The sequence below is a fragment of the Desmodus rotundus genome, chromosome 5, assembly GCF_022682495.2.
Source record: "Desmodus rotundus isolate HL8 chromosome 5, HLdesRot8A.1, whole genome shotgun sequence".
Classification (NCBI taxonomy): Eukaryota; Metazoa; Chordata; class Mammalia; order Chiroptera; family Phyllostomidae; genus Desmodus; species Desmodus rotundus.
Genome location: NC_071391.1, coordinates 42,856,930 through 42,872,104, shown reverse-complemented (window position 1 = coordinate 42,872,104; position 15,175 = coordinate 42,856,930). Strand labels below are relative to the sequence as shown.

The following is a 15,175-nucleotide window of genomic DNA, read 5'->3' as shown; positions in this document are numbered from 1 at the left end:
CATTGGGCCGTAGTCGCCCGGCTCTCCCTCTGCGAGGAAATTATGGTTCAGTGGTTCAGACATCCAGCTACTTACTCCCTTCCACACTCCGAAGACCAGAGCAATTCTCAGAATCATCACATTGTGGAAAAGCAGCCCCATGGAAATTAATAAAAATTATAATAACAGTTAACAGAGACTGAGTGTTTATATTGTGCCAGACACATAACAAATCACTTTACATCTATTATTTCCTTTAATTCTCATAATGTTAATAGGTAGCTTCTTTTATTAGCCGTGTTTTACAACGGAAGAAACTGAGGGCCCAGCTCCCCACAGACGTTAACTCTGATCACTCAGATAGTGGTGTGAGCTGGGTTTGAGCTCTGCCTTTGGGTCCTGCCTCCAGTCACTTGGAGATTCAGGCCCTTTCATCCCCAGTGGCTCATAAAGGGCAGGGGGAGCTTGTGTGGGGACAACCCCTCCCCAAATAATCAAGCTCCAGTCAGATGACTGCAAGCTGACCAAAGCCCAGGAAAACCTGCCTGGCAGATGCAGTATCTGTGACAAAGGGCAAAATTGGGCTGCTGCTGGATCTCAGTGCTACAAAAATCTGCTGACTGGGTTGTCCCTTTCCTCCCGCCCTCCACACAGGTAGGGGAGAATGTTGTAACACTCTGGAGCTGTCCTCAGCTAAGGAGCAGATGTGATGGTACCTGGGCTCTAAATTAAAGTGCTGCTGGCGAGCTTTCTCCTCTCAGATGAGGTTCATATTTGGGCTCAACACCTGGGTGCAGCAAGGGCCCTGGAAACTACCCCAACCTCTTATCCACCTGAGTCCAGGCACCCAGAACAAGTGCTCCAGTGCTTATGATGCACCTCAGACAGGATTCGTAGCTTGCTTTGGAGGTTGGGCTAGAGCTACTAGACTAGCCAATATAAGGGAACTGGGGTCTGTGTTACAGTTTTAAGCCTCACAAGGACTACTTTCCTCAATCCTAGAGTTCTCCTATGCGTCAAACTTCTGCTGAAAAGGCATCACAGTTCCCCTTCTCCAAAGGGCAAAAGTCCTTAATTGGTGTGAAAAGGCCTACCATGATCTCTTACTATAATACCTAACCTCTGTAGTCTTCTCCTAGCCACTTCCCGTTTATCTTTCACTCATCAAACTCAATTCCTCTGGATTCCTATTCAGGACCTTCATGTATTAGCCTCAGCCTAGGATGTTCTTTCCCCTACTCTTTCTAGCTCTCTCCTCACCCTTTAATCTCAGCTTTCACATGGACATGCCCACCTCCACCCCTATAGGCTAGTTGCCCCTTCTCTGTGCTCCCAAAGCTCCCTGTACTTCTCTATCCTAGTACTTATCACTGTATTGTAGTTGCCTGGTTACTTGTCTCCATTCCCTCACTAGGCCATAAGCACTGTGGGAAGGGACCATGTTTTATTCACTGATGTTTCCCCAGGGTCTAGTGCAGTGCCAGGCAAGTAAAAGCACTCAGTAAATATCTGCTGTATGAATGAATGCATGATGAAGGTCAGGGGATCTGACCCCCTCGGGTCCTGTGCTCTTAAGATCCACAGCTACCTTGGTGCTGGCCTAAAGGGCAAATAAAGCTTTGGCTTCAGCTGGGCCTCGGGGAGGAGTAGGTTCTCAGACTGTTCCTGAAATCTGTGACTTTCGTTTTCTGGCCCCAGCTCTTCAGATTTTATAAGATTTTGATGTATTATTAGACTGAGCATTTCTCCACCCAGCCCGCCCTCCTAGAGTCACCCACAAATTGACCTCACTGGGCCTGCTTTTATGAAAGGTTTATTCCTAGTGCTAGGTCCCAATCTTCCAGGGCTCTAAGCACAGTTAAACTGGGTGAGTAGGTGAGGGGAGGCCCATTTAGATGCAGGGCCAGAAATGGGCCTCCCCATTTTTCCCACCCCCTTGGTCCCAGTCCCTTTCTCTGCAATGGGCACGCATAGAGGAGGGACGAAGGGTATTGGAGGCAACATCATTGGCCCAGAGGAGCCCAAGAAGAGCTGCCATTGGCTGACAGGGCCTTTTGAGGCTCTGCCATTGGTCAGGGGGCACACCCCAGGAGCTGGGGATAGGCCTGAGGAGTGATGCCATTGGCCAGGGAGTAGTTTTGTCATAGCCTTTGGCTGTGGAGTGGAAGGAAAAGATCTGGGAATGAAGCCCAGTGTCCAGGAAGATAAGGGACAGGGCAGCAGCTGCTGGGCCTACAGGCCTCCTCCCTACCCACAGCAGTGTGGGCAAAATTGGTGTCAGGCCCCAGCCAGGGAAAAGGAGCCCAAGCCAGAGGGCAGGTGGCAAGGGATGTCCCATGTCCGATCTCCCCCACCCTGGGACTGCCCTTCCCAGTGTCCTTCTTGATAGCCAGGTTGGGCTGGGAGCGGCTCACTGCTCCTCTAGCCAGGAGGGCTTCTCGGCTCCAGGAGGCCTCAGCTTGATGTTGAACTGCTGCAGGGTCTGCTCCAGTTGTTTCTGGTTCCCAGCAAAGTAGGCAGACACAGCATTGTGGAAGAGCAGCAGCTGCTTGTGCATCACCTTGATCTGGGGGTCCAGAGGGTCAGCTGAGGCTAGACTCAGATGCCCTTCTTGAGGGGCTGAGCCTGAGCCCAGACCAGGGGTGCATGGACTCTCTGACAATGCTTTTGGGGTGGGGGCTGAACTCCAACAAGGGAGTCAAAGTGTCAATCTGATGGAAAAACCCTGACTTGATTTGCTGGGCCTGGGATTCTGATTTCTGAAAAATCACTGCAGCTCAGAGCATGATTTTTCTGTCATGATCATGGGACCTGCAGCCAATTCTTCAACAGAAAAGGGTTAGGGATTGGAAGGAGGGAGATCTGGAAAGGTCCAAGGGTTGAGGGGGCCAGGGGAAGATCCCACTCCTTAGTTCGGCTGCATTTTCCCATCCATCGATAGGGCCGGTCAGTGTTACAGATGGGGAAGTGGGCAGGGGTCCAAGGGGTGGGGTTTGCACCTTGTTTTCTTCCAGGAACTTGAGCTTGATGGCCACATCTCCCCGAAGCTTCTCATATTTGTCTCGATGGGCCTGGAAAGTGGCCTGGGCACTCTCAAGTCGACCACGCGTCCCTGCATCCCGGGGGCCTAGGCTCAGCTCCTCTAAGTCTGTTCGGTAGGCATCATATTCCAGCCTGGGAAGGGGTGATACAGGCTCATCTCCACTCCTTTGTCCTGCACAGTCTCCTTTCCTTGCTTAATTCTTATATCCCTAATCTAAAACTTCCACCCAAGCCAGCCAACTCCCAAAACCCTAGGCCCTGCCAGTGCCCACACCTGGCAGCCTCATACTGTTTGACAGTCATGAGTGTGTCTTCCATGGTCTTGGTGACCAAAGTGTTGATGCTAGAGACAAAGAAGTTCACAGCCCCTAGTAGTGTCTCTCCATTCTTGCACAGCAGCTTCTGTGTCTCTGCATTGTAGCCAAATTCCTCCTGAGGGCAGAAGGGAGGGACAGGCCGTAAGAAAGTGTCCCTACCTGACTGAAGCTGTAGGGCCCTTCATTCCCCTCTTCCCCAGGGAGAAAGCAGCCATCAAAACTGCAACAACCAAGGACTGCCTCCAGTAAGGCTCTTAGCCAGAAAGTTAGTGGGGCCACCCTGGGGATGCCTGGGGTGGGGGTGGGGTCTCAGATAAGTTCACAGGGCTAGAACAGAGAAAGCTAGTGCAGCAGGCAAGGGAGGGGCTCCGATTAGGCTGAGCATCAAAGGCATTCTCACCAATGCAGAGAAGGGTTACTTGTGAGGCACCTTGTGTGCCACCTCCCCCAGTCCCTCCAACTTCTGGACCTCTGTACAAACCCTTAGGCTGCCTCCACAGGTGAGTGCTGCTGGGGGCAGGGCTGGGCCCACCCTGGAGGGGTTCTCCCTCTGGGCTGCAGGAGGGAGGGAGGGAGGCTGAGGGGTGACTGCCTGGGACAGCCTGGGCCCAGTCCCCCCACCCTGTTTGGTCTGGCTAGGCACCTGAAGCTCTGGGGACTTCTGGCTGAGGTCAGCAAAGGCATCACCTAGTGCATGCTGGGTCTGCAGCAGGCTGTAGAGGTGAGCTGTCAGTGCCCGGCCCAGCTGCAAGACACTCTCATACTTGCGCTTCGTCTCACGTAGCAACTCAATCTGCAGCTCTAGCTCCAGGTCCACGGTCCGGGAGCCTCGGCCAAATCGCTCTGATAACAGCTGCTTTGTGCACTGATTGGGAAGTGGGGGAATAAGTCAGAAACCCTAGCACCCTGCGCCCACAACAGGTATGTACCCCAGCATACCCACGTTCCTAGTCTCAGCCACAGATGGAATATTTGGATCTGGGAAAAGGAAATAAGGTACCCAGGGGGAGTTTGGGGAAAGGGACAAGTGCTTGAATCCCACCTTATATGTGTTGATGCCCCATTTCTTGACGATGTCAAACTTCTCTCCAGCGATGCCCCGAGCCACCTCATCTCCGGGGCCAGCAGGAGTGGCACTGTGAGATGGATGGCGGCCAGACCCTAAAGGACCAAGTTCTCTGACACCAGTCTCTCTCAGAAGTATGTGGTTCCACCCATAATTCCCTCCCAGCACCTGAAAATGACTTCCCTGAAGGAGCAGAAGCTAGAGACAATTAGATTCTCCTACTCACTAGAAGGAACTCATCTTGTGCCCTGAGACCCAACTCCCAATATATTATGGCCTCCTTCTGAGGCAGTGGTGGGGATTCGAAGGGGAAGGAAGAGGGGGCTGCTGGTGTGCAGGGGCAGAGGAAACAGAAGGAAATATGCTGAGTGTGGGGTGAGAGGTCAAGGATGGTGATCCTGATAACAGGAAACCTGCTTGACATTCCCATGTGGAATCCTAGTCAGTGTGAGACTCAGGTCTGTTTATTCCTCTAAATTTAGAGTCTAAAGTAAAACTCTGAGAAGTCTCATAAAGTTCCCAATCAGCATCAAGCTCCAGAGGAGGGGAAACTTCTTTGGAACAGAGTTCTTAACTTGATTCAGGTGGTGGTGGCACAAAAAGGGTGCATCTCAGGGGAAATGGCAAATGGGAGCAGTTGGAGAAGCCTGGGAACTGGCCCTGGGGTGAGAAGAGTCTATAAAGTTCATACTAGTAGAGGTTTCCAAGACCTCTAAAGATAATTCAAGCTTTCTTAGACATATCCTATGCTCCCCAGAACCATTCCTCTCCCCCTCTCCACTCAAACTTCCTGTTCTGATCATTCATACCTGTGGGGATGAGTCCATCACCAGAGCCCCCATAGCCACCAGACACAATGCTGGTTTCATTGAGGTTGGGTCCTGACACCATCACCTGCTGGAGGTCCTATAGGCCAGAGAAGAGGAGGGCTTCAGGAACATAGGGGCAGCTGAAGCATTTTGGGAGTGAGAACAAGCTTGGATTGAAGCATCATAGAGAGAGCACACAAGGGAAGTCTGCACAGAATCAGAATGAAGATTTGTAAAAACATTGAAGGGAGTTAGGGAAGTTAGGGAAGGTTATTGGAATAGAGTGAGAGCCCAGGGTTTATAAGTTGGGATTCCGAAATTGAAACAAGAAGAATCAAACAGAAGCACCTGCTCCAGCCCATCATCCTCAGGAAGCTGCCCAGCTTCGCCATTCCCATGGATGGGGATCTCCATTGTGGCTGCCTTCCCTAGGATCCCGTCCGTCATGGCTAGGGAAGGGACTGGCGTCGATGCTTCCACCCCAGTGCCCTGCAAAGCCCAACACAAACACTTCTGGAAACTGGCCAAGGCCCTAGAAGAGAAAGGTCTCCCCCACCATTTCTGAGGTCTCAGAGGTTGTCCCAGGCCTTGAGTGTTCTGGAGTTTGGCTACCACACCTTTCCTCAGGTAGTATATGCATCACTTCCTCCCAAGGTGCATAGTTTCACACATGCACACCCAAGCCTCAGGAGTCTCCTCATGACCCTCCAACCCCACCAGGACTCCGGTGATCATTCATGCATTCAATCATTCAATAGACACTTACTGAGTACCTACTGTGTGCCATGCACTACCTGAAGTCATGGAAATACAGCAGTGAACAAGACAGATAAAGTCTGTATTCTCTTGGAGCTGATCCCCATGCAGGTGCTTCTCCCTATCAGGAGATGAACCCCTTTCCAGGGCTCATGTATATTATCACAGCTTGGCCTTTAACACCCCTGTAATGTTTCTTTCCCTTTCCTTCAAGTGATCTTCCCCTCCTGCATCCCATGCACCTTCTTTTCCTCCGGCCCTCCCGACCAGGCCTTAGTTGAATCAATTTGTGTATGTTCCCAGCCTCTGGGAAAAGTCTCTTTTTCCCAGGACATAGGCGATCTCTTCCAAAATCAGTCCTCTCTCTCCCCAGGTGTGTTTCCCAGTTCCCCCAAACCCATACACCTGGGCATCAGGTGTGTCCTCATCATCCCCTGGGCTCAGACATATCTTGCTTTCAGGACAGGTTCATGCATTCAATTTCCCCTCGACCAAGTATGCCTCTCTCACCTCTGGCTGGGCCGCTCTTCCCCTCAGGGCGCCAGGCCCGGGCCGCGCGGGGACCTCCGGCTCCAGTTCCCGTCGCGAACCTAGCAGCAGGTCAAGAAATCGGTGGAAGTGACGTCCTCTCCCGGGCAGAAGAAGCCGGCCACGTCGCAGATCATAAGGGCGGAAGTGACATTAAAGCTGGGGGCAGGGCGGTCCTTGAGCTAACCCCCTCAATCGTGGGGATCGTAGAGAGATTTCTTCCGGGGCGTTAAAAAAAAAACAAAACTGTAAAGGAAGTGAGGTCAGGCGTGTGCTTGTGGTCGGATGGAGCAGCAGCAGCAGGAGCAGCAGCAGCTAAGGAATGTGAGTAGCAGCTAAAAGTGGTTTCGGGACCTTACATTTGACTCGCATCCCCGTCCGCAGGGAATGGACCCCGGAGATCTAGAGATCCGAGGGCTGGGGACTTTAAGCCATGGTGCGCGGTCGTGGGAAACGTCTAAGCGTCGCGGCCTGGAATTGAGGTGTCTCCCTTATTGCTGAGTTCTTGGTCCCCTTCTCTCCCAGTTGCGGGACTTCCTGTTGGTCTACAATCGGATGACAGAACTCTGCTTCCAGCGCTGCGTGCCCAGCCTGCACCACCGAGCTCTGGATGCTGAGGAGGTGGGGAACCGAGCAGGGAGTTAAAAGTCTTCCTCCTCTGAGTTAACCGTACACTGCTGTCCTCCTCCCACTTCCCTTTCCTTTGGCTCAGGTCTTTCCATGATCCTCGCTCCTGGGCTGGGGATGGGAAGGACGGAGACGGACCTGACAGGACACCTTTGGTCTCCCCTCCACCCTGTCTTCCTTCCAGGAGGCCTGTCTGCACAGCTGTGCTGGGAAGCTGATCCATTCCAACCACCGCCTCATGGCCGCTTATGTGAAGCTCATGCCTGCCCTGGTGCAGCGCCGCATCGCAGACTACGAGGCTGCCTCAGCTGTGCCAGGTGTTGCTGGACGGCCTGGAAACTCACCGTCAGGCAGCTAGCCGTCCCTACTAAGGGAGGCACTGGATGGGAGGGGAAGGGAGGCACTGGATGGACCCTCACGTTGAAGGAGCCTGTGGACCTGGGGCTGGGTGCAGCCTGTCTATACAGAGTGAGGGGTTCCCTGAGAGCTGGGTATTGTTGCTCCTTTTCCTGGAGTAATAAACCCGCTTTTATTCTGTTTGGTTTATGTTCTGGGCAGGGAAGCTTTGCCCACTTTATTATGTCAGTGCATATCTGCTGGCATCAACCCTGGCAGCAGAGAAATTGCCTTCTTTGTGTAGAAGGAAAACCTCAACATTCATGCCTAGGCACCCACCTGGTTAAAGCAAGGTCTGTGTGTACAGTTTTAAGGTTGGTAATGGCCACAGGAGGTGGTTCCTGGCCAGATGACAAGAAAATGGGAGCGCTGTCTAGCCGCCATTAACTTAAATCTGTCTGAATTTAATGGCTCACTTGTGAGTAAGGTATGCATTCATTCATAACTTAGTGTGTGTGTGTGTGTGTGTGTGAGTGTGTGTGTGTGTGCTGTGTCTTAAAGAAGGAATCTGCCATATTTAGGGAAAGGAGATAGCTAAGATCCAGAAATCATAGGGTTTTTAGGGACTACTTCCTTATAAAGTCAGAAGCTCCAGAACAGATGAAATTTGTAAGAATTCTGGGGTGTCTTGAAACTAACCATTTCCCCAAGTTGTTACTTTTTTACTGTTTTCTATCTTCCTGAATGATCAGTAAAACATTTAAGCAAAGAAGGTCTTTGTTCTTGTCTTCAGGGGCAGTTAGAAAGAGGGAAACATGAGGGACCATATTCTGCAATACGGTCAGACTTGAGAGAGAGAAACCCAAAGCGGACATAGATAGTGGTGGTTATGGAAAAGAAGGGATAAAGCAAGATCTTTGGGGCCTCTTTAATGTTACTTTAATACCTTACTGCATATTTATAATCTCCTAATTCCAGCTCCTTTACTCCCTACTCCATGTTGTTCCCACTGTGCCTGTTCTGTGCATTTTTTAAAGGTTTTATTTATTTATTTTTAAGAGAGAGAGGAAGGCAGGGAGAAAGAGAGGGAGAGAAACATCAGTGTGTGGTTGCCTCTCAAGGGCCCACTACTGGGGACCTAGCCCATAACCCAGGCATGTGCCCTGACTGGGAATCAAACTGGCAACCCTTTGGTTCACAGGCTTGCACTCAATCCACCGAGCTACACCAGCTGGGGCTGTGAGTTCTAATTCTAGCCTGTCCATTGTTTTTCTTGCCCAACCCCTTTGTGGAATTTACTTGTGCATTCAGCAGTGTGAATGACCTACCACTCCACTCCATTTTCTTGCTGCCATTGTGTCTTTTTTTATGTCATTCCAGCTGTTTAATCTTTTCTGTTACTCCATTCAAACTGCTGGAGAAACACAGAGCTGTATATTGAATGCCACTAAATGTTTAAGGTTTGCAACTTCAATCAAGCCCTCATTACCAATGAACAGCCCTTTGTGGGTTCCTAGCCTGTTCACTGTTCTTAATCACCACGACAGTTATTTCCATCTTCACTGCTCTCCTAATCCCCCTCCTCACTCCATTAAGTGACCGTGTTTCATTTTTATAGAAGAAGTGGAAGCTCGTAGACATTGGTTCCCACGATAATAAAAGTAACTTCTTACAACCACCCACAAAGTACAGTTTTCTCCCTTGTTCAGATCAGGAGATTGAGGTTCTCTAATAGCAGACCCTGTATTAAAATACAGATCTGACTTTAAAATCCATGTTCTTTTTATTGCACCAGGCTACCTCTCAAAATAATATCTATTGAGCCCCTACTTTGTATAGGTTCTGATGTTGGTATATGCCATGCTTTACTTTAGTCTTTATTACAACTAAGAGGTATTATATCCCCCTTAACAGATGATGAAGCAAGAATCCAGAATGTACTAGAAACATGTCTTACACAGTTACCTGTTCAGAGAAGTGGCTCCAATTAGCTTTTTGCCTTGTTAGCTGCTATCTTTTGAACAAACCGAATAGAAAGTTTTATTAGAAAGTAAAAGTTGCTTACTAGGAACTTCATTACCAAGTGGCTTCATGTCTACCCAGTATAACCCTTTCCTTGGAAAGTATAAATGCAGGTAAAACAGTTTGTGAACTTCCTAACTTCCAGAGACAGGGAAATGGGGACCCAGGATATTGTGCTGCTGGTGGGAGGATTTTTCCGTATCAACATTTTTGGGTGTCTTTGCAGTAAACTTCCATGTAATTAAACTTCCAGATGATTGTGAATTATCTGTGTTTCCACATCACGTAATTAGTAATTATTTGAGATGGGCTGGGAACATATTTGAACTTCGAGAGCTTCTGTTTGCTTACTCATCTGTACCAAACCTGTCCTCAGGCATGGAAAAACAAATGTCCCTTGGTCTGATTCATCAATTAGCCCCTTTCTTAAATTTCCAATCTCTGTCCTGGTTCTTTTCTCTTCATACTTAAGAGCCTTAGTCTTACTATCCATTTTCCATCTGCTGAAGTCTCCCTCAGGTCTTGTCATAAAGCAGCAGCCATTGGCTTAATGAGAGCATATGGTGTTTCAAGCACAGTGGAAATAAATGTTGGCAAAACTTTATCCCTTTACCAGAGACATATTGGAGACAGGGTTAGTGTTCCTGCCATTGTGGCTTCAGAACATAACTGCCCACTGCTTTGCAAAGTCTAATTCCTTTGAGGCCATTGAAGTATACCATCTTCTCGTCATTTGTCCATGGTAACTACCACTCTCCTACTTTGCTCTAAATACCTAGCCCTTGGTCTTCCTATCCACTCTGATACTTGATGTTTACTTGCACACTTCATTCAGTATTTTGGTCTCTTAGTTCTTTGACACAATCTCCAATGATTTCCACTTTCTTAGGTCCACTCCTATAGTTATATCCTGACCATTGTCTTCACCCCAAACTGCTCTTTCACCTTCAAAACACTTATTTGCATCTTACTCACTGATCATGTTCTTTCCACTTTATTTAACTATTCCTCTACTATCATTTTTTGATTTCACTGGCAATAGTCAGGCTATTGCTTATACCTTTTCTTTAGATTTCTATCCGGCTTAAATTCTAGTGATTCTCTTGGAATAGGCTGCATTTCTTTACCTCTCATCTCTTTTGGATGCTTAGGTAAAATGAAATGTGTCTCTGCCTGTGTTTGGACAGCCAAAGGCTGTCTAAGGAAACAGCTGTAAAGCAGATTTATGTCACTATGAATTCATGGTTAGCAATTTCAGATGGAGTCGGAGCCCCAAAACGCCACTGGGTTTTTCCAGTCATCTCTTCTGCTTGCTGCAATGAGTATTTCAAACCAACGTTCTCCAGCATCTTATTGGCCCTCCCCTGCCCCCATCACCATCATTCCTTTCACTTCCTGCAGGCTACGTATTTCTTCATAGACAAAAGTAGAAGCTGTCAGTTGAGAACTTTCACAACATCTGGTCACCCACCTAATCCACATCATTCTCTTCTGTCTAAACAGCAAGCATTTTTAAGGCCAATGCCTATTTCTGTGACCTGAATCCTAGTCCATCCTTTTTTTGGAATCCCCAACTTTCTACCACTTTACTAAATTCTCATCAGTGTTTAAACATGCCAAAGTCTTCCCTGTTAGAAAAAAACAAACTATTCTGTACCTCATTTCCCCTTCAGCTGCCATCCTAATTTTTCCACTTTATACAAAAAACAGTTGGATACTTTGGCCCTCTCCATCCCATTCCTCCACCCAGTCTGTTTTTGACTTCTACAACCTTTATCCTCGAAATGGTTCTTCCTGAGGTCATACTTGCTCACCAAATGACCTTCATGTTTCAAAACCCAGTGGTTATTTCCCAGTCCTCAACTTACTTCTCAGTAGCATCTGGTGTATTGACTAGTTTCTCATCAACAGTCTTCCGTTAGCATCTGCGATTCCACTCACACACTTTTACTACTACCTCGTTGATCATAGCTTCTTAGCTTCTTTTGCAGGCTCACTCACCTCCAGCCTTTAACTCTAAAAGTTTCTCTAGGTCTTGTTCTTACTCAGTCTATTTTTCATAGGATTGTTTCATCTGCACTCTGAGATTTGGTTACTGATGACTCCCAGATCTCTCCTCTGAGACTGACATCTCCACTTAGGTATCTCAAAAACATCCTCAACTCAACGTGTTTCCTCATAAACTTTCCTCCTACGCCTGGAGGAAAATACTCACCCAGTTGCAGAAGCTAGAAACTACTCATCCCTTCGCTCAAATGCCAAATCCTATCAGTTTACATTTCTGAATATCTGTTGATTCTGTCTGCTTCTCTTCATCTTCACAATCTCCCACAAGGATTATTGCAATGGCTGCTTCTTCCCATATTTACTTTTGTACCCCTCCAATCTGTTCTCCATTCACAAGTCAGAAAACAACCTGATTCACAAAACTTTGCAATGGTTTCCCATTCTTAGGATAAAAACTGACATTCTACACATGACTTACAAGGCCCTGCATGATCCAGCTCTTGCCTAACTCAGCTTTATCTTACTAACGACTCAAACACTGGACTGTCAGTACTGTTTGTTGAATTGAGCTGAACCACACCTTGCTCTCTCCCTCTCTCTGCTCTAATCACACTGGCCTTTCGATTCCTCTAACCTGTCCTACACTTCCATCTCAAGGCCTTTGTACCTGCTGTTTCTTGGCTTGCAATGCTTTCCCTCTACCTACTGAACTACTCATTTTGAGTGCTTAGTTCAAATACTCTCCTCAAACAACACTTTCCAGAATCCAGCTCCCATAATTCCTCATGTTTTTGGCATGTAGCACTTCTAACAGTTGGTCATGAGGTCAGAGTCCATGTCTGTACTGTTCACCATTGCATTCTTATCGCAGTGCCTGGCACATGATATGTGTTTGATACTTATTTGTTGAGTGAACATCTTCCAGTCTCCTCCCAGCTCAATCTACTATTCACATAACAAAAAGAGGACTTTTTATTAAAAGAGAAGTGAATCTGTACTTAGCCTCTGCTGTTTTTCTGACATAGTACTATCACATATATCATTTACTCAGTCTGTTTATTATTTTTGTCTTCCACTGGAATGTAAGCTCCATAAATCAGTTTTTGTCAATGTTATCATTTTGTATACTGATGTAACCACCTAAAATAGTCCATCATAATTGATGCTCAATAAATAGTTCTTGAGAAAATGAAGGCACAAGAGAATAGTTCCAGAGCAAAGGTCTAGAGCTTGGCTTTAGAGAGAGAAGGAGCACCTCTTATTGGTAACAGGAAGGAGGGAGGAATGGCTGAAAGTAGATCTAAATAGTTTTGGGTTCAGTTTTGGGATATTGAGAGAATTCCTTTAAAATAGTATGTGTGATGGTTAGTTTTATGTGTCAACTTGCCTAGGTTACAGTACCCCATTATTTAATCAAACACTAATGACAATACCTAAACACTAATCAAACACTAAACACAAGACCTAAAACACTAGGTATTGCTGTGAAGGTATTTTACAGATGTGTTTAACATCTACAATCAGTTGACTTTAATAAAAGAAATTATCCTTAATAGCGTGGGTGGGCTTCATCCAATTTACAGATGTGTTTAACATCTACAATCAGTTGACTTTAATAAAAGAAATTATCCTTAATAGCGTGGGTGGGCTTCATCCAATCAGTTGAAGGCCTTACAAGCAAAAACAAACTTCACTGAGAAGAAATTCTGCCTCGAGACTGAGGTGTTAACTTCTGCCGGAGTTTCTAGCATGCTGACCTACCCTACAGATTTTGGACTTACCAGGCCCAAACAATTGTGTGAGAAAATTACTTAAAGTAAATTTCTTTATGTATATATACCTGTATCCTATTGGTTTTGTTTCTCTGGAGAACCCTCATTGATATAGCATCTATTTTTTTTAATAGGTGAGGTTATCAGAAAGTAAAGTGGAAGAAAATGGAAGATGAGAGTGCAGGAGGTTTGACATAATCTTTGCACGGAATGGAAGAATGAACTGACAAGAAACAATGAGATCTTTAGGCACCGTTGGGGACTCAGTAGAGGTTACTGAACAGCATTTCCTTCTGTCCTTATCCATCTGAAAAACTTGTTTTAAGGCCTTAAACTAATTTAAAGTCCACTGTCACTCTGTGACTCTTCGTTGTCCTTTCCACGAAGGGTGGCCCATGCCCTTATTTATGCTGGCACTGAACCCTGGTGTAGCTTGTTTGCCATTATGTCAACAGCACTTTGTAGAGTGCTGTGGGCAACAAAAACACGCAGCTAGCACATATCGATTACCTCAAGTGCTTATTATCCACCAGGCTCTATTCTGAGCATTTTATACACATTAACTCTTAATCCTCACAACAACCCTGCAAGGTACATACTAATATTATCTTCATTTTACAAAAAAAAATGAAAGAGGTAAAATACCCCACGACTAGAAAGTGGTGTGGAAGTCAAGTGTTCAATCCAGGCAGTCTGTCTCGAATCTGTCCTCTTTCTCACTAAGGTGATTGCTATACATTTAAGCATTTATCCCACAAATATTCTCTGATTACCTACACATGGTGCCTAGCACAGGGGATGGGGAGAGAACAGAGAGCCACTGGAATCTGCCACCATGGAGCTTATGTTTCTAGTCAGGGGAAATGGACAATAAGCAATTAAATAAATATACGAGGTGGTATTAAGTGCTATGGAGAAAAATAATGCAGGGTAAGAAGTAAAAGGCAGGGGGAGTGTTTCTATTTTCTATTGGGTGGTCAGAGAACTCAGTGAGTTTTCTGAGCAGAGACTTGGAAGGAGGGAATAAGCTGTGTGTACATCTGAATGAAGAGTGTTCACTGTAGTTGCAGCTGCTAGTTGTTACCCACTATCCATTGTCCCCTTCTTTATTTACTAGAACCCCTGACTTTTATCTAGGCACATGGCCACTGAAAATAAAGATTATATTTTACAGCTTTCCACAGTATGGAATTTCCTCAAAAAACTAAAAATGGAACTGCCTTTTGACCTGGCAATTCCACTGCTGGGATTATATCCTAAGAACCCTGAAACACTAATCCAAAAGAACCAATGCACCCCAATGTTCGTAACAGCACAATTTACAATAGCCAAGTGCTGGAAGCAACCTAAGTGCCCATCGGTATGAGTGGATCAAAAAACTATGGTACATTTACACAATGGAGTACTACACAGCAGAAGGGGAAAAGGAGCTCCTACCCTTTGTGACAGTATGGATGGAACTGGAGAGCATTATGCTAAGTGAAATATACCAGGCAGTGAAAGACAAATATATGATCTCACCTTTAACAGGAACCTAATTAACAAAACAAACAAGTAAAATACAACCAAAGACACTGAAATTGAGAACAGGCTGATAGTGACCAGAGGGGAGAGAGGATGGGATTATAGGGTAAAAGGGTGAAGGGTTTGCAGAAACAATTATATAGGACACATGGACGATAATAAGAGGGGGGTGGGAGCAGGGAAGGGAGGTGGGGAGGGCTGGCGGGGGAGGTATGGGGGAAAAAGGCAGAAAACTGTACTTGAACAACAATAAACAATGTTAAAAAATTTAAAAACATTTTCATAGAAAAAAAAAAGATTTTGCAGCTTTCCTTGAAGCTAGGTGTGTCTGTGTGATTGAGTAATGTGTGTGTTGTGAGATTGTGCCCTTAAAAGTAAGGATGTGCTTTC

General features: G+C 46.5%; 2 protein-coding genes across 2 annotated transcripts; one reads left to right on the top strand and one right to left on the bottom strand.

The window, feature by feature from the left end:
• Nucleotides 1–1,776: 1,776 nt before the first annotated feature.
• Nucleotides 1,777–6,629, bottom strand: ARFIP2 (ARF interacting protein 2). The gene is made up of 8 exons (XM_024569354.3): nt 6,480–6,629; nt 5,562–5,702; nt 5,214–5,310; nt 4,381–4,499; nt 3,982–4,203; nt 3,296–3,453; nt 2,979–3,153; nt 1,777–2,545 (listed from the first exon to the last, which is right to left on the bottom strand). The coding sequence occupies exons 2-8, from the start codon at nt 5,658–5,660 to the stop codon at nt 2,390–2,392; spliced, it is 1,026 nt and encodes a 341-aa protein (XP_024425122.1). The 5' UTR covers nt 5,661–5,702; nt 6,480–6,629; the 3' UTR covers nt 1,777–2,389.
• A 48-nt stretch (nt 6,630–6,677) lies between these two features.
• TIMM10B (translocase of inner mitochondrial membrane 10B) lies at nt 6,678–7,661 on the top strand. Its single transcript, XM_024569351.3, has 3 exons — nt 6,678–6,821; nt 7,023–7,118; nt 7,309–7,661. Exons 1-3 carry the CDS (start codon nt 6,783–6,785, stop codon nt 7,480–7,482), a joined length of 309 nt encoding a protein of 102 aa, XP_024425119.1. The 5' UTR covers nt 6,678–6,782; the 3' UTR covers nt 7,483–7,661.
• The last annotated feature ends 7,514 nt before the right edge of the window (nt 7,662–15,175 follow it).